Raw genomic sequence first — 19,201 nt, 5'->3', positions numbered from 1 at the left:
TTTGTGACTCTGAATTTCTTGACCCCTGCTGCTATGCTGTGTACAGAACAGATCGAAACAGCAACAATAGCTCGCGCAAAGAATCGCGGTGATGGTGTACATCGCAGTCAAAAGTCCTATAAAGTCGCATAGGCTAAGCATTTCCAATCCCATTGTTGAAGAAGTTTGAATATCTGTGACATTGGCTGATTCTCAGGAATGTTGTATAGGCTGTGTATACATTCCTCCTTTCATGGATTTGTCCACTTACAAACTGCACTGCGATACCGTGATCAAAGCTTCTGACCTTTACAATGAAGTGCTAATAATTGGTGACTATAATCTGCCTAATATCTTGTGGGTTCATAGTGACGATCAGCATGGTCTCCATCATAGTATTATTGTATTGCATGGAAGAGAGACCCTGGTATGTGATACAGTCGCCTTTGAAGGTTTAATTCAGTTCAATGGGGTGGTTAATAATCCTGGGTCTATTCTGGATCTTTGCTTCTCAAATCTTGATATATCTTTTACAGTCAAATGCAGTGATCTTGTTAAACATGAACCTTATCACCCACCACTTGAATTGAAGTTGTCTTGTCATCAACCTAAACTTTTGAACACATCTGTAACTTTGTATTTTGATTTTAAACATGCGGATTTCAATCTTGTCAACAATTACTTATTAGATTACAACTGAGTTAGATCTCACTGTTGCTAACTTTTATTCGGTGCTGTATGACTGTTTTAATAAGTTTGTAACTATAATGCCTTGAGATTCGAGGCTAGGAATCTGACCAAAGAATGCAATAGCTATCTTACAAGAGTAGAAAATTCTATTATCAATGATAGTAAATATTTCTGGAAGTTTCTTAATTCTCAGTCTAATAATGGTAATACTAGTCTTCCCAGTGAAATACTTCTTGCTGACTTTGCCCTTTCTATTGCTGAATTGTTTGCTTCACACTTCTTATCTGTTTACAAGACTAATATTTTAAACACAACATTGAGATCTGGTAATGTTTTAAATAATAATGATTGTGAATGATTTAATTCAGTGTCTGATGTATTAAAAAGCCCTAGCAATGTGGAATGCTCTCTTTCTAGAGCTGCTTGACCTAATCTTATACCCCATAGAGTACTAAAAGAATGTTGCCATTCACTCTATTTACCTCTTTATTATATTTTTAATCAATATTTTTTACTTGGCGAGCTTCCCAATAATTGGAAATTATCAAATGTTTGTCCAATCCTTAAATCCAGTACCAAGAATGACGTCTCAAATTACCGCCCCCTCAGCATCTTATCATCTATCCCTACATTTTTCGAGCACTGTATAAAAAATTTTCTATCTAAGTTTTTCAGGAGATAATAGTTGATCAGCAGCATGGCCTTATTAAGGGGCGTTCAGTGGAAGCAAATCTTCTTTTGTTTACCTACTATATTTTTAAATCTTTTGGAAAAAGCTGTGAAACTCATGCCACTTACAAAGACTTCAGTAAGGCATTTGATGGATAAAGTCAATCATACCATCTTAGGTGAGAAACTTGCAAAACTTGACATATGTGGCTCTTTGTTACAATGTATTAAATCGTATTTAACAAAACGCGAGCAGCAAGTAAAAATAGGAAGCTGCCATCTTCACTATTTCAGGTATCTTCTGGAGTTCCTCAAGGTTCCCATATCAGACCCTTGCTTTTCAGTCTAAACGATCTTGGATTTCTTTTGGAATCCCATTTCCTAATTTTTGCCGACGACCTAAACATCGCCTATCTAGATCGAAAGCTTAGTTTTTCTCACCATTTGACACTATGTAAGGCAAATAAACTCTTGGGCTTTATAATAAGATCATGCAAGGATTTTAAAAACATTCCGGCACTGAAAACATTGTATCTATCTTTAGTTTGAGATTTTGATTTGCAAATATAACCTGGCCCCCTTAATAAAATAACATATGTCGAATTATTAAAAACATCCATTCCAGGTTTGTAAAGTTTGTAAGAAAATCCAGGGTGATTCATTAAGAATGGGCAATCTCTGAACTGGAGATACTACACACCAAAATATGGCGATTGAGCTTAACATGTCTTATACAAATGTTGCAGGTTTACGAGATACAGGGTATTTAAAGTTGGAATTTTAATTTGAAATTTCTTAATAATTTTGTGATTTTAAGCAGTATCCTCTTAAAAATTGGTGACGTGTTTTGACATGAAAATTACGAATTTTTTGGTAAATTTAGCATTTTTTATAGTTACACCCTGTTACTTAGGTAAATTACACCATATGTTTTTTGCCTAATCAGTTATGGCTAAAATGACTAGAAAATCTAAAAGGCAGTTCAATTTTGAATAAAAAAGGTACTATTGTTTATTTCATGTAACTCTATTAGTTTTTAAGTTATTTGCATTTTAAACATTCAGCGTAAAGAATCCTAAGCCACCGTTATTACATTGGCTTAATAGGAGTTTATTCCTTTAAATTACTATTATGCTGGGTAACAATAGTAAAGACGACATATAACAATCAGTAACAATATTAAAAGAAAACTTCACAGTAAATGCTTAAAATGCCTGCCTTCCACTTCAATATACTTTGTAAGGCACCTCCTTAAAGATCTTTGAATATTAAATAACATTTGTCGATTATTGGATTTTCTGTTATAATTCTTTGATGGAATTAATTGTATCTTTGTAAACCATGTCCTCCATGTGTGACCATATTGAGAAGTCTAGAGGGTATAACTCAGGACTTCTAGGTGGCCAAACAAGTTCACTGCCATGCCCAATCCACCGGTGAGGAAAAATTGTTCAACAATTTCAAGTTGTTTCAATTTTCAACAATGAACATTACTACTACATTAAGATTTTGAATTTCAGGCTAGTTTTTAAAAAAAAAAAACTATTGCATTGAATGCTCCTTGCAATATACAAATGATTAGAAGAGTAGGTTACACCATTAAATATTGAAATTTTTTTCACCCTATGTTCTAATCTAATACAGATATTTTGCTTCAAAAATTACCAAAGGCATTTTGGAATGGGGACATGCCCACAAGATCTTTGGCTTACAGAAAAAATTTGTCAGAATTCAGATTTTTGTTTAGCTGGTGTTACTGATATGGATCTGTTTTTTCATACTAGAGTGTCTACTCTATGTAAGGATAAACCCTAATTTTCTTTTCTGCCCATTCATTCATACCTGACCAGCAACAGTGCTTACTTGGCTCCCCAGTTCTTAAGACTTTCCTGAGCCAGAAATGAAACAAAATACTACTGCACATACATTTTTACTGCTCTGCCCACCCAAGTGTTAGGGACTCTCAACTACAGCAGTTGCAAAGAAAGAATTAAAATCTTCCTATAACTTTGAAGAATCTTTAAATAGCAATAAAAATATAAACCTTAAACATATTTGATCTGTCCGAGGATCTGTCTTGATTGTTTAAAAAAAAATTAAATAATATTTTATTAATCTGCTGTCACACTTATCACTCTATCTTTTGACATGACTTTTACTGTTGACACAAAACCTCCCCACTATAAACACCATATCTCAAAAAAAAAAGCAAATGTACCTACCTGATTTTTATCAATATTAGTTTTACATTTGGCATAGCAGGCATGCACGTAATCCTTCAAACTGGGAGGCCAATCGTCTGCCGGATTTCCACCAGTCGAATTCATTGCAGTCGAAGCTCCCTGCTTCTCAGACATGTTACCATTTTCAGTAATCAAATGATTAGAAACAATTGGGTTTTGAGGTGGTGGAGCCTCTGGTGGCAATGGAGGTAATATTTCTGGAGGAGGTTCTGGCTTAGGAATATTGTTAACGTCCTCTGGCGGAGGCAAAGGGGGTGGAGGGGTGTTGAATTGATTGGGTGGCAAATTGAATCCTCCAGTAAAGTTTGGGTGTTGTTGATTTTGAAAGTTCGGATTGTTTCTGTTCTTCTTGCGTTTCTTTTTTGACGCTCCGCTGTTTGGAGAGTTGCCCAGGAAGGCGTTTTGGTTTGGCAATCTTTTGCCATTCAGTTGAAACCTGATGGGCTTATTTCCATATGGGGAGAAACTGTTTCTAGGACCCATTTGGTTAAGGAGACTGGGTATGGGAGGTTGCATTTTGCCTCCATTAAAATAAGGATTGTTCCATTCATAAAAGGCATTATATTGGGAAGTGTAATTGTTGTAACCATTGTTATAATAGGGCCAAACTGGAGTCGAAGGCCATGAGGAAGTGTTATTTTGATTTGTGGGGGTTGAAGGGGTTTCAGGGTTGTTTTTGGGTGGTTCTGGAGGTGTTGGGGGTAAAGGGGGTAAATCGTCCGGTGGTAGAGGTGGTGGTTCTGCAGTCCCTGGTGGTGGTGGGATTAGAGATACATCTTCTAAGGCTGTTTCTGCCATTGCTTTCTAAACCTGCAATAAAAGATAAAAGAAGGTTATGGAGACTTCAATTTAGAAATTCAGTAGGTGTTAAATCATTTAGGTGTGTTGTCTAATCTTTAGTGCCCTGTTTATTTATAGGCAGTCAATTAGGCAATGGTCCTTGTGTCATGTAGAATATGCACCTCAGAAAGGGGTACAATATAAATACATGAATAAATAAAATAAAATATAGTGATTACAAATTCATAGTTAAAAAGAAAAAGACTAAAGTAACACCAAAATACATATAGGCACTGAACATTTTAGAGTTTAATTAAAACATTGATGACATATCTTATAGACACTGTAAATATAAATTAAAACCAGCTCAATAACAAAATGTTATTAATAAAGGAAAAAATAAATAATAAGAACTATATACAGAATACAACAATAGATTTCTTTCAAGTATTCTAATAGGACACATGGTTAAGAATAAGTTAAGTTGAATAAAATAACACACAAATAAAACAATATGGAAAAACAAGAATAAAAATGAATGCATGTGTCACATGTCCCACTGAAAACATAAAAAATAACAACATGGATGAAATTTAAAAAAATTGTAAGAAAGTACAATCAAGACAAAAAGCTACAAAGAATCAATGTAAAACTCCTCCAGACTGTATTAGAGTTGGTCAGTTACCAATCTTTTTAAGTTAGTCCTAATTATGGCCAGTGATGGTAATTCTTTTATGACATGGGGGATATAGATCTTAAGCCCTTCAAAGATTATTGACTTTCTAAGTAGATATTAGACTGGATGTAGGAATGGGTAGAAACAAGTGCAAATTTTTCTAAAGTCATATTTTACATCTTGGAAATTGAATAGTAAAGTTGCTACAATTTTTATAAATAAGACAAGATGTTTCCAAGATATACAGGGTGTCTCACGACGAATAGACGCGATTGATATCTCAGAAACTAATTTTTCAAAAATTTTGAAAATTTGGCAACATGGCACAGTCGATGGGGGCCACACAACTAAAATATTTTGACAGTTGTGACGTTTCCGGTTATACCGGAAGTAGGTGTCAACTTCGTTATTTTAAATAGAACACCCTATATATTTTTACATTTTTGGCTTCTACGTAAAATTCCAGGTATATTTTGTGTATAATATCCTATACCTAAGTGTAACCGTTTTTGAGATATTTTTAATTTCATGTGAAAAACTATGTTTATAAGCCCTAACATAATTACCGATCACTCCCTTTTAGTAGCCTTTATTTATTGGTTAGTTTCGATTTTATTTTAAAGGAAGGACCACTTTAAAAGACTATTTTAATATTTGGCTTAAAACAAGATATAGGGGGGTCAAAAACTAGCATTAAAAATTAAAATGAAAAAATCATTAAAAGTCAATTTTTTTAAATGGAAACCCCTTATTTTTATAATTTTTTCATAAAGATAATTAAAAATAAGGTTAACTTTATATAAGGTTATCTAGTCCAAAAATTGATAGTTTCCGAAATATTGACAGTTTAAATTTGGCCTAATCTTAAAAGCCGTATATTTACACGGTACACGGGTCAAGGATTGTTGATTAGTTGACCATGATGGTTGTCATAGTAACCGCTACAAGCAACAGTAAGATAATGGATTATAATAGAAATGTACACTTTTTAATTAAATTATACATTTAATAACACTTTTACGAAGAAAACTTAAATAGCAAGTCACTTATAAATTTGATGCATATAATCAATTATCTTACTGCCGCTTCCAGCGGTTACTATGACAACCGTCATGATCAACTAATCAACAATCCTTGACCTGTGTTCAACTATACGGCTTTTAACATTAGGCCAAATTTAAACTGTCAATATTTCAAAAACTATCAATTTTTGGACTAGATAACCTTATATAAAGTTAACCTTATTTTTAATTATCTTTATGAAAAAATTATAAAAATAGGGGGGTACTATTTAAAAAAATTGACTTTTAATGATTTTTTCATTTTAATTTTTAATGCTTGTTTTTGACCCCCTGTAACGTTTTTTTAGTTAAACATTAAAATAATCTTTTAAAGTGGTCCTTCCTCTCAAATAAATCAAAACTAACCAATAAATAAAGGCTACTAAAAGGGAGTAATCGGTAATTATGTTAGGGCTTATAAACATAGTTTTTCACATGAAATTAAAAATATCTCAAAAACGGTTACACTTTGTTCTTTTGTTGTTTAAACAAAGGCCTAAAAGAATAATGTGTTTTAGCCTTACATAAATATTATAAGGCACATTTCTGTATCACAAAAAGTAAATTTAGCAAGTAACCTTTTGCGTAATCCCAAAAATTGATGTAACATAGCTATGCCATTCTATAACAGCATAGTATATTGATTAGTATAGTATATTGATTAGGTCCAACTTATCTCCATACCATAGGATAGACGAGTACACATTAGCACTTTTGTTTTTTTATTCAAATAGTCCTTCAAGACAAGCAGAATTAAGCTTTTTGCAAACTTGATCTAACTAGGGCTCCCAAACTAAGTAACAATCAATGTTAATCCCAGAAAACAAATTCAAACTGCACATTTTATGTACAAAACTTAGATGCAAACCTAGATCATTAAACACCTACTGGATTTCCAAATTGATCTCCATTAAAATATATTTTCCTTGAAAATAATAGAACCATATTCAATAAAAAACAAATTTTCACCCCTTTATATTAGGAGTCTATACTTAGTTAGTGTTTCTAGGTTTTTTTAATGTTTAATGGTAATAATCAACAAAATGGCTAAATTTAATTCCAACTTCTTAATAAAAAATGTTATATATCTCTGCCTTTATACTTATTCAATTCCTACTACTTCAAAGGCAATAAGGCGGATATTAATATTTAAAGATCTGAAACAATTATTAACAACTTCCTAAAATGTCTTGAAAGACTAACACACAACAGAATTTCCGATCAAGTAATCAACAGACTATATTTTTTGCAATATGGCTTCTTAAAAGGTCACTCCACAGCAACTAACTTAGTAAGTACCACACAGCCTATAGCTTAAAATCTGGACTCATCACACCTTAATATTATCTATATAGATCTGGAAAAAGCATTAGATACACAGATCCTCAAGGATTGCACATCTTTGCTTTACAAAGGAGAGATTTGCATTGCATGGCAGGGCTGAGCTATAGGAAAGACTGTATGTAGGGAAGCATTTGGTTCACTGGTACTTTTGACATTTCAATCATTATTTATCTATGAGAGCTTGCTATACATGAAAAGTAATTGTCCAAGCATCGAGACACACCCAGATGTGCATTTCTATCCTACAAGACACAGGTTGGATGCTGTACTTCCTTACAATCAACTAAAGAGATGCCAAACAGCAACTAAATTCTGGAACAAACAACCAGCCCAAATAAAATCACTCCCAATTTTAAAATTTAAAGATGAAATTTTCTGTTGAGTGCTCATTCATTTTATTCCTTTGATGAATTTTTAAACAATGGATTTTATTATACTCTGTGTTTTTCTAGTTTAATATGAATGATATTTTACCATGCCAAAGTTTAATCTGTATTTTATGTTATAAGTGTATATAATTCTCTACAGTTTTAACCTTAGGCAACAAGTTATTGTATTGTATGTATGAAGTTATTGTATTAGTAGACACTTTTAAATTTTATATTTTTGTATTATCAAATTTTCTCTATGATGTGTGTAAGGGTATATGTAGCAATGAATCAGATATTTTTATTGATGATGTGTGTGCCAGACTTCAGAAACTCGCAAGCACTTCTTTATGCTGATGATCTTAAATTCCTCGTTTAATAAATGACTACTCAAAATTCTAAAAAGATACTCTATTATATATAATTAGTAATTACATAGTGCCGCAATAACAGATTATCTTCAAATATTGACAAGTGTCAAGTTATATCTCATTAAAAACCAATCCCATACTATATAACTACTCTATAAATAATGTAAGATTATCTAATCTGAAATGTCTTTTCTATTCTTTTATTAAATCTAGAAAATCAAGCTAGTCTATTGAGGTATACTTATCTAGTCTGGTCACCTGAATATAATCAACATACTGAGAGCCTTGAGAGGGGTTAAGAGAGGTTTTTAAAGCTCTAGTTTAACTCTACATATTTATGCTTAACTGTTTAATATGCAAAAAAGCTTAATTTTAATCAGAGGAAAATATTTCACACAAATACTTATCTAAGTTACTGAACAATCAACTTGACTGTTCCGAGCTATGTATTACACAAAATTATATTTCTACTACCTTGCCATTCAAAATTTAGTATTCTCTTTATGTAGAGCTCAAATAAATAAACTGTTTCTCCCACATAGTATATCCCACACATAACAATGTTTGCATAGGTATCAATATATTTAATACTTACAGAAATTAATAGGCACCTATTTTAGATCTTACTTCACATGCTCCTAAATTAATCTGACCACCCCTTACTGTTGACTGACCTTAATATATATTCATAAATATTGTTACTTTTTGTTTTAGTAAATAAGTGAATTATTGTTAGTTGATTAATACCTATTTTAATAGTCGAAATTTTTTCTCCTGCCTCATAATTAGGGTTTTCTGTTAAACAGTGTGATAAATAAATTTTGCTTTTAATTTAAATAGTTCTATTGTAATTTTTATGACATATTAAAGTTTGACTTATTCTAATTTTAGTTATTTCAATTATTAAAACCTACTTTGTCTACTTTTAACTGATTTGTGCTGTTTTTTTCATGCTGTTCAAGTATCATGTTGTATATTACTTGCTCAATATAAAAAACATTTATTTTATATACAGATTACAGTTCAATATTCTAGCGAAAAGAGTTATATTCATTATTCATACAATTTTATTTATAGGGTTTTCATCTCATTCCCATCAAATCCGCCATTTTATATTCATTCCTTGCTTACCTGAAATGGAGTTGAAAAGCAGACGAATTATCTGTAAAGAAAAAAACAACGGATTATGTAAAAGCACTAATCGACGCACAATATTGTCCCAAATATGAGAAAGCACGAAAAACAAACGTTTCTTCGGCACTTATAAGTGGAAACCACAATAAAAACTGAAAACTTTCGCCTTTTCCTTCACTTCAATTCCCGTTAGATTTTCTGGTAGTCTTTGACTGACGTTTGCGCCTGTGTCACTCCTGTCACTGTCACTTCCGACAGCTGCCATATGTCGGAAAATTAGAGCTGCGTTGCCGCTGTTAAGAAAAAGTCTGGAATTTAGCGAATTTGATAAATAGACAGATATGGGGTTAGACATAAACCAAGTTTATATGGGAAAATTAACCACTTTAGCGACTAAGCGGGTTTAGAGATAATTTAGTTCGGTTAGTGTTTACATGAGAGGATTAAGAAAGCGTTTACACCTTAAATCGATTTAAGCTAAAGCGGATTACAGGTGTTTATACATGCGAATTATCTTAAACCGATTTCCATTAAACCACTTTAAGGTGCTCGTATAACCTTGGTAACAGAGAAATTGAATTAGAAATAGAAATGGAAATTAGCAAATTAAAAATGTCTTTCACCCTTAGGGTTTATCTGTTTTCATGTAATTTAGTAAATATTTATTTATAAAATATTTATAAGCTCTACAACTTTTAGCATCTTCTAGGGACCTCGAATTTATTGATCCGGCAACACTGGAACAAATTCTGCTTTGACATTGACATTGACAATTTTTAAATATTGTTTATATATTTTATTTATAAAAAAATGCATATTTTAGGAAAAAAACACAAACTTTTAACAGTGTAATAGTACAAATTGAACTAAAAATAGTGGTAAATGTGCTCAGGCGCCTACCTTAAAATGGATATACAGGTAAGTTGCTTTCTCAGCAAAACATGACATCTGATTATTAGGTCTAAAAGCCCAAAAATTGTTTGTAAATAACCGTTTTTTGCATATCAACGCTAAAATTAAACAAAAAATCTTCCAGACAAAAAGTACAGAATCCTTCGTAAAACCATAATGCGCTCGACAGATGTCTCTGCCGGCAAGCACCTTGACCCCTCCAAAAAAATAAATAAAAAAAAATTCAAGTAAAAAATTGACGTAACCTAAACCTGCTGTATACGAAAACCAAGATAGGACTGATAAAATTACAACTCTTAACCAATTATAAACACAGTAATCCTCGTTTCAACAATAACCATATTCCAGCCGCGTATACTGCGATACGTGTCACCAATTACTTACCATGTTTAATTTAAATTGTTTGTGATAAGTGTTTTACTGCTGTAACCATGACTGGAACCCAAGAGGAAACCCCAGATCCGAAGCTGTACCTAAAAAAGGTACTATCAGCCCTATTTTATGGAGCAGCCTCCTTTTTAATAACAGTGGTAAACAAAACAGTGTTAACGACCTACAAGTTCCCATCTTTTCAAGTTTTGGGCATAGGCCAGATGACCGCGACAATAGTGGTGTTGTTTTTAGCCAAGAAGCTCCGTATAGTATCATTCCCCAGTTTTGACTTGAGCACTTTTGGCAAAATATTCCCTTTGCCATTGATATATATTGGAAATATGCTATTTGGACTGGGAGGGACGAAGGAGTTGAGCCTTCCAATGTTTACCGCTTTAAGGAGATTTTCTATATTGATGACAATGCTTTTGGAGCTGTATATACTAGCAGTAAGGCCTACCTTTAGTGTTCAGTTCAGTGTGTACATGATGGTCGGAGGTGCTGTGCTGGCAGCCAGTGATGATCTAGCTTTTAACTTTCAAGGTTATGTTTTTGTGCTATTAAATGACTTTTTCACAGCTATTAATGGGGTTTATACAAAGAAGAAGTTGGATTCCAAAGAGCTGGGCAAGTTCGGTCTTATGTTTTATAACAGTTTATTTATGCTTGTACCCGCTCTGTTTTTGGCTTTTTACACAGGAGATTTAGATAAGGCCTATAACTACGTGGGTTGGGATGATCCGCTGTTTGTCTCACAGTTCCTACTGTCTTGTGTGTTTGGTTTTATTTTGATGTATAGCGTAATATTGTGCACCCTGTATAATTCTGCACTAACCACAACCATTATTGGGTGTTTGAAGAATATTTGTGTCACATATCTTGGGATGATGATTGGGGGTGACTATATATTTTCATGGGTAAATTTTGTAGGGTTGAATATTAGCGTGATAGGCAGTTTGGTTTATACTTATGTGACTTTTAAGAGGAAGGACACAGGGTATGCACCACTGGTAAATGAGAAAAGTAGTGGAGTTGTATAGTATAAGGGGGAGGTGGGTTGGGCAAGTAAATACAGGGCTTGACTTACTTGGGGGGTTTGTAAATTAAATTTCCCTCTTATTGTATTATGTACATATATTGTAAATTGTTATACCAAAGCCTGTTTAATAAAGACTTAATAATAAGTCTGTTCTTACTTATATATTTAAACAAATTGATTGCTTCTTGATAGGCTAAAGTGTTACCCAATGGTCAATTTTATGTATAATTTCATTCGCTATTCAATGTTAACATTGAAAAAAAACTGGTTAATCATTATTGTTGTGAAGAGAAATTAATTGCTATATACAGGTCAGTTGTATTATACAGGGTTATATTATAAGATTTAATTATATATAGGTGTTTTAAAACTTCTTGCTATATATAGGCTGTATATATATATTGTTAAATTAAAGCCATATTTTAGATTAAAGGTTTTCTCTTTGTTGTCTGTGATTTTGTAAAAGAAACGCAATATAAAAATGTATGCCTTGTTTTTTTAATTTAATTTGTATATAAAGTTAACAATGTTTATTGCACCTAAGTGTTGTATGTGCATAAACTCTTAAAATACCATCTAAAAAATATACATATTAAAACAAAATTTATTAATCTACACCCTACCAGCAAAACTAAATAACCCTATACCATAAATACCATAATAATTGCTCCATAGTAGTATCTCCTTATAATCTATACAGGGTGTCAATTTGACATCTTTCAATGCAAATGTGTCTGAAACTAAAAAAGGTAGAAAAGCGTAATTTGGTACAAATGTTATACAGGTATGGGAAATTACAACCACCATATTTTGGTTATAGGGTGAGTCACTCATTGGCCCTGACGCACCCCAACCCCAAAATTTTAAACGGCACCACACTGTTGTCGGGCCTCTATGTTTATTAGTAGTAACCTTAATGGCGAAACTTAATTGGAAATGTTGGAAACTACTATTCAAATTGTTGATGAAATAGAAAATCAGTTGAATATTCATGACAGTAGGAACCTAAACCAAGATTTATTACATTTTCAACAAGACGGAGCGCCACTCCTATGTTCTTCCTGAGAGGCAATTTTTACACGATGCGTTTCCAGATCAGTGGATTGAAATCCAGATTGGGCGAAGATGTCCAATGGAATGGCCGGCGAGATTACCAGATCTAACACCCCCTCGATTTTTTTTCTTGGGTCAGTTAAAAACAACCAGCCTCACTCGATGATTTTTGGCAAAGGATTATTACAGTATGTGCATCTATTCCAAGAGAAGTGTTTCAAAATGTGAGAAATGAGTTTGAAAATAGATTATATTTTTGTTAGGCCAAAATGGTATGCATTTTGGGCATCTAATTAAATAAAATAACAATTCATAAAAACAGAGTTTATTTTATTTAACTTAGATGAATAAAATAAACTAATAAAAATAAAATAAATTCTGGTGTAGGTGAATACTGCTCCAAAAGACCTTTAATTTAAAGTATCACAATAGTGGTGGTGGCATTTAAAATTTTGGGGTTGGAGTGTATCGGGCCCAAGGAGTGACTCACCTTGTAACTAAAATATGGTAGTTGTAGTTCCCCCTACATATATAACATTTGTACCAAATTGCGCTTTTCTAACTTTTTTAGTTTCGGTGATATTTGCATTGAAAATTTTCAAATTGACACCCTGTATATAAAAAAAATACACCACAATTAATATTAGCTACCTACCTATATACAATTCAGATAGGTTACCTATTATATATATTTTCTATTGCTTTTGAAATTGTTTTTATATGAGCACATTTCTCTTCATATTAAGCCATTTTAGGTAAGTATTCCTATTTATTTTCTGCTCGGCGGTCCAATAAGTAGCACACAATCCATTAAAACTACGATCCCCTAGATATTTACCACTCTTAGTTACGTTTTTGCCTACAAATTAAGGCATGTGATGGCGGTTGAATAACTAACAACAAAAAGTACGTTTAGATAAACATGAATAGAAGTATTAAAATAACTAGGGGTTCTTAGTAGACTACCTCAGGCTTGAGGTCTATTTAAGAAAAAAAATAGGAATATCTATTGAAATATTTCGAAAACTTACTAGGACCAATTTGGCAAGCAAGAAAGTATCGATTTTTATCGAAAATACATTTTCTATGAATAGACTTTATTGTAGAGAGTTAGACATATATGGACCGCTAGAAAATAATTAAGCCTTAAATAGGTAACAAGCCCGAGGTAGTCTACTAAGAACCCTGAGATATTTTAATAAACACTCCTATTAATTTTACCTAAGTTCTATCAATTTTTACCTATTAATTTTTCCTTAGTGTTTTTCGGTACTTATTCGACCGCCATCAAATACTCGAAATGTGGTCTTTTCCAGATAAAAAAAATAACTAGTAGTGCCTGGTAAAATATCTAAGGGATCGTAGTTAAACATCTAATGGAAAAAATAGCGAAATATGTTAAAATATTTAGAGATTTTGATGTTACTTATTCGACCACCGAGAGAAAATATATAGTAGTACCTAGTAAAAAACGACTATACCGTAGAAATATTGGATAACAGCGCTGTGATTACCACTGTGGTTTAAACCGGTCAAAAATTCTAGTTCTATGACCATTTAACAGTAATTAAACGCAGTGGCGGCTCGTGGGTCAATCTTCAGGGGGGTCATTTTGGTTTGAAAACTTAGTTTACTCTAATAAAAAAAAACAAATCAAACTATTGATTTTTTAAAGTATTTGAAAGATCTTTTAGCATTTATATTTTAGATAGAAAATACAGACTTAGATAAAACTCAATAATATTTATCGAGATATTTACCCTATTTAGAAGGTAAAAATAACTTTAAATGCTTTAATCGTTTTCCGAAAATTAACTTTGCCTTTTTATTAGAGTAAATATTTTAAATAAAAATATAGGAAAAAGGGTATAAACAGGTTATCGACTGATATAAAGGAATATTTATATGTGAGAAAACTCGATAATTAAATTAAAAATTATATTAATAATAAAACTGCGACGTTACGAACAACAAAAATACATGCTTTCCTAAAGAAAGGTAAAGAGTGAGTCCCCTCTAACTCGGTTCAGTCCCAAAAAGTAAAAAAATATAAAAACACTAACGTAACCATAATTTAAATTCTAAAGAAAAATAACTCTTAGGTCACTAGTAATAAACTATAACTATTAATTAACAAATAACTTATAATAAGTTATTGCCCCGCCGACATAAGTATCCCAAAACATAAATATTGGGGCGACGATCTATGATGATGACCTAGCGTCACGTCGTCGTCACGTCGGTACTTCTTACATATATAATAAATTGTAAATTTATTAAAATGAAACCTATCTTAAATATTTTTATATTTTAAGTCAATTCTCCTATCCTTTAGTTCTGCAAAATAGTCTATGACCTTCTCATTGAAATTTGGAATGCTTTTGACAAGCGTTTTCTCGATGCTCAACATAGACAAGGCACTAAGTCTAGATTGTCCCATCGTATTACGCAGGAATGTTTTTACTCTTTTTAAAGTAGAAAAACATCTCTCACTTTCCACGGTTGTCATAGGGAGTGTGCACAAAATATTTAATAATTTCACTGCTTCAGAAAATGTTTCAGACAAATTCATGTTAATAAAAAGCTGAAATATGGCTACTGCACCGGCACTATTGCGAAAATCCTCACGACAATATATGACTTCAAGTTCAGATTTTAGTTTGGAAATATTTACTGTGGGATAATGAGCCTTCACCATATTTAAAATATTTTGCGGAAAGTTGGTAGTGTATGCTTCAAATTTCTCTGTGTAGAATAACTGTGACATCATGAGATGATCATTGAAACCAAACCTGTGATTTATTTCAGATATAATAATATCACAAATTTCCAGTGCAGTTCGTCGCTTTGGATCCTCTGTAGCTGTAGTAGTTTTTCTTTTTTTTGCTGTTGATGTGCTTGGTTCTTCTGATTCCAATATAGTATTTCTAATTATTTGGATATTGTTGTTAAAAGACAGTATATAATTTTTGACAGATATGACATCAATATCTCGCATTTGCAATTGTTTAAACAATATATCAACATGGGGCATTATTTTATGGAAAAAATTTAACCAAAATAAAAAAAGCTCATCTTCCAAATGTCTTTTTAAACCAGTTGCTTGATTTATATTGTTACCATCTTGCTCCTCGTCAATAATTTCCTCTAAGCAAGATTTCAAATCATCTTTATAAGTGTATACAATTTCAACACATTTTGTATTGAAAGCCCATCGAGTGGGTGCAGCTTTAGGTAGCCTTACTTTAACCACTCTATCCAGAACCATCGTGCGTTTTGGAGATCGGCCGAAAAAGGACGAAAATGCGTGTAAATTTGCAAAAAATATTTTTATCGGTTTATATTGACTCGCCGCTTTTTGCAGGATAAGATTAAGTTGATGGGCACAGCAGTGAATAAAGTGTGCATTTGGGTATATTTCTTTAATTTTTGTTTGTACTCCTCCCAGTTTACCGCTCATGACTGATGCACCATCGTAACTTTGGGCAATCAATTTTTCAGGTGCTTCATTAATTTTTAATAATTGAAGTTCTTCCAATATTACATTAGTTAAATGTTGTGCTGTGGTACCTGGAGGGTTAACAAATTTCCAAAATCTTTCATGTACAATACCAGTTAATACATATCGCAATATGACAATCATCTGCGTTTTATTGGAGCTGTCTGTGGTCTCATCTACTTGAATTGCCACAAAATTTGTCTGGCCAATCTCCTTAATTATATGAGTATGTACAATGGCTAACATTGATTCTAAAATATCGTTCTGAATTGTTTTTGATATTCCTTTAAATACTGTACTTTTTTCAATATGTTCTTTAAACATTAAATCCAGTTCAGAAACAAAATCGATAAGGCCCAGAAAAATTCCAGGATTATTGGAGCTGTTACTTTCGTCATGACCGCGCAATGCAATTTCGAAAACTCCGCAAAATTTTACACAGTCGATTAGTTTGTTTAAGATATACCTATTTTTAGAAACCGATTCATTAAAGTCATGCACAGATTTACGATATACACTATCAAGTTGCTGTCTTATGTTAACACGTCCTAAACTTGCGTAACTCATTGATGAATTTATATGAGTAGTGGAAGAAGCATGCTTTGTAATTTTCACTTTTAAATGCTTAATGTCAGTTACTCCATTTTTCGCCCATACAGCGTCATTCGAAAACAATAAACACGGGTAGCAAAAAAATGCATTTCTCACACTGCAGCCACAAATTCAATCACACAAATTGTACATTGATTCTTTAAAATATCTTTGAATATCTTTACCCCTATCCTTTGTTGTTTGTTTTAAATTCATATTTGGTTTTGGTCGACCACTTTCCTTTTTCTCAAGGCGCCGTTCATAATTTAATGTTCCAGCAGATTTTAAGACAATTATTTCGTCAACAACACTCACACTCATCTTGTTTTTTTTTCAATCAGAAAAAAAAAATCCGATAATAGTTACAAAAATAAATTACGAAATGTAAACACGCGCCACGATATATGCAATACCGTCAAAGTGCGGGCGGCAAACAAAACATTCATCCAGTCGGGCCGTCGACTACATTAGAGATATAGGACTGAAAGGTGACTCTCACTCCCGCTCACGAAATGCGAATCTGCCCTCTTTGTTTTATTTTACATGCATTTCTCCATAAGCCATAAGAACTGTATAGGGACAATTTAAAATACGGCCCAGCCACGGGCTTGTGTGATGAGCGCGAGACGCGACGTTGGTAATATATTTATTTGTTTTGCCAATGCAGACTGCTTAGAGAATTTTATAATTCACAGTGAAGTTTTAGATAAAAAATATTTTTAATAAAATTGGTATTTTTATGAGATTATTTTAGGGGGGTCATTGACCAATTGACCCTAAGAAGGAGCCGCCACTGATTAAACGTTTATTGCTGTTTATTCGACTGCCATAAAAGACACCAAATATTGTCTTAGCTTGTAGAGGCACTTTGAGCTTATTCAATTGTGTTCTATATTTCAAGATTGAGGTAATTGTAAAAAACAATGATGCTGTAATCTAGATCTGACCAAACAAGAGCCTTCGCAGGCACTAATTTGATATTATTAGGCAAATTATATTTAATTTAATACAACCATAAAAGTAAAGCATAAATGCAGAATAATTTTTTATTGGCATGTACTTGAAAGTTTAAGATACCGAGATTCTTTGTTGATGATGCTGTATAATGAAGAACCTGTTATTTATATGTAAAGTAAGAAAATTAAAGTGAAGAAATTGTTTTTTATTGTATGAGAACCAATGAATTAGTATGAGTACTTTTTAGTATGCGCTCTTATCAACAAGATCATCTCATGCTGTCTTGGACAAGCATTAAAAGTAAGAAAGTCTGGATTACAGCTGTATACCATCTGCATTTACGGAATAAAACCGAATCTACTCTGGAAGATCGCTAGTGTAGACGCTAAATAATGAGGGCCTAAGGTAACCTGCGGCACTTAATAAACATAAAAAACAGGTTTAGATCTTGCTCCATTAAGTTCCACAATCTGTCTCCTCAGTTGATTTCATGTCTCTGATTTATGAGGTCATAAGCCTTACTAAAATCCAACAGTACCAGGCAAGAAATACATGAGGAATCCATATTGGCTGATACCCTAGAAGATGCTTTTGTCAGGGTTGTGACTGTTCCAGATTTTTTCCCGAAAACCAGACTGTAATGGGGGTGTAATTTTATGCATATTTACAAATTCAAGCAACACTATTAATAATAATAATAATAATAATAATAATAATAATAATAATACTTCTTTATTTGCTCAAATACATCCAACAGCTTAGCATCGTCAATAATACAGTGCACAAAGGGAGACATTAATCTATCAGAGTTTTACCTACATAACATAGCAAATTAAAAAAAAAATTAAACAAAATACAATTTTGGTTCGCATCAGAAATGCTCACAAGTATGTATGAAACATTTGTTATACAGGTATAAAAGTATAGTATTCGATAAATTTTGATAGACTAGGTTAAAGACCATTGTAGAATTCGTCCAATGAGTATGGACAGATCTCCAAAATCAGGTTTTTCGTTACTTGCTTAAATCTATTTAAATGTAGTTGTTTTGTGGTTTCGGGCATTGCATTAAAAAGTTTTATGGCATTAGTCATATAGCCCTTATGGGTCAGACTAAGCCTGTGTTGTGGAAGTAAAAGATTTCCCCCATGTCTGGTGTCATATAAGTGCCTACTATTCACTGTGCTAAATCTAAAAGAGTATGTTCTGGCAAATATCAGACATTGGTGAATGTATAGGCCAGGCATTGTCATGATTTTTAAATTTTTGAATAAAGGTCTACAACTATCTGTTGGTTTTTTGTTTTCTAGAATTCTGAGTGCCGATTTTTGCAACTTAAATGCTCTCTGCCAGTCAGCCGAGTTACCCCAAAATAACAGTCCATATGACAACTTTGATTGAAAAAGTCCCATATACGCCGCTCTACATACTACTGGAGGCGCCAATTGAACAATTCTGCGCAA

General features: G+C 32.6%; 3 protein-coding genes across 6 annotated transcripts in view; 2 read left to right on the top strand and 1 right to left on the bottom strand.

Annotated features, from left to right (window-relative positions):
• The window catches only part of LOC126739504 (leukocyte receptor cluster member 8 homolog), a 35,599-nt gene extending 26,059 nt beyond the window's left edge, over positions 1 to 9,540 (bottom strand). The window contains exons 1-2 of the mRNA XM_050445234.1: positions 9,313 to 9,540; positions 3,561 to 4,391 (exon numbers count right to left, since the gene is read on the bottom strand). Coding sequence (XP_050301191.1) covers positions 3,561 to 4,379 — 819 coding nt within the window. The 5' untranslated portion in view covers positions 4,380 to 4,391; positions 9,313 to 9,540. The remainder of the gene's footprint in view (positions 1 to 3,560; positions 4,392 to 9,312) is intronic.
• A 541-nt stretch (positions 9,541 to 10,081) lies between these two features.
• The window catches only part of LOC126739522 (methyltransferase-like protein 22), a 135,513-nt gene continuing 126,393 nt past the window's right edge, over positions 10,082 to 19,201 (top strand). For 2 of the 4 annotated variants that reach the window (XM_050445266.1, XM_050445264.1), the window contains exon 1: positions 10,082 to 10,233. In XM_050445266.1, coding sequence (XP_050301223.1) covers positions 10,198 to 10,233 — 36 coding nt within the window. In that variant the 5' untranslated portion in view covers positions 10,082 to 10,197. The remainder of the gene's footprint in view (positions 10,234 to 19,201) is intronic. The other 2 variants (XM_050445265.1, XM_050445268.1) reach the window with 2 other exon arrangements.
• LOC126739519 (UDP-sugar transporter UST74c) lies at positions 10,433 to 12,122 on the top strand. The gene has a single exon (XM_050445260.1). It carries the CDS (start codon positions 10,659 to 10,661, stop codon positions 11,637 to 11,639), a length of 981 nt encoding a protein of 326 aa, XP_050301217.1. The 5' UTR covers positions 10,433 to 10,658; the 3' UTR covers positions 11,640 to 12,122.

This window comes from Anthonomus grandis, chromosome 8 (genome assembly GCF_022605725.1).
Source record: "Anthonomus grandis grandis chromosome 8, icAntGran1.3, whole genome shotgun sequence".
NCBI classification, from domain to species: Eukaryota; Metazoa; Arthropoda; class Insecta; order Coleoptera; family Curculionidae; genus Anthonomus; species Anthonomus grandis.
Note: the sequence above shows the minus strand (reverse complement) of the source record. Positions and strands in the feature narration are given on the sequence as shown.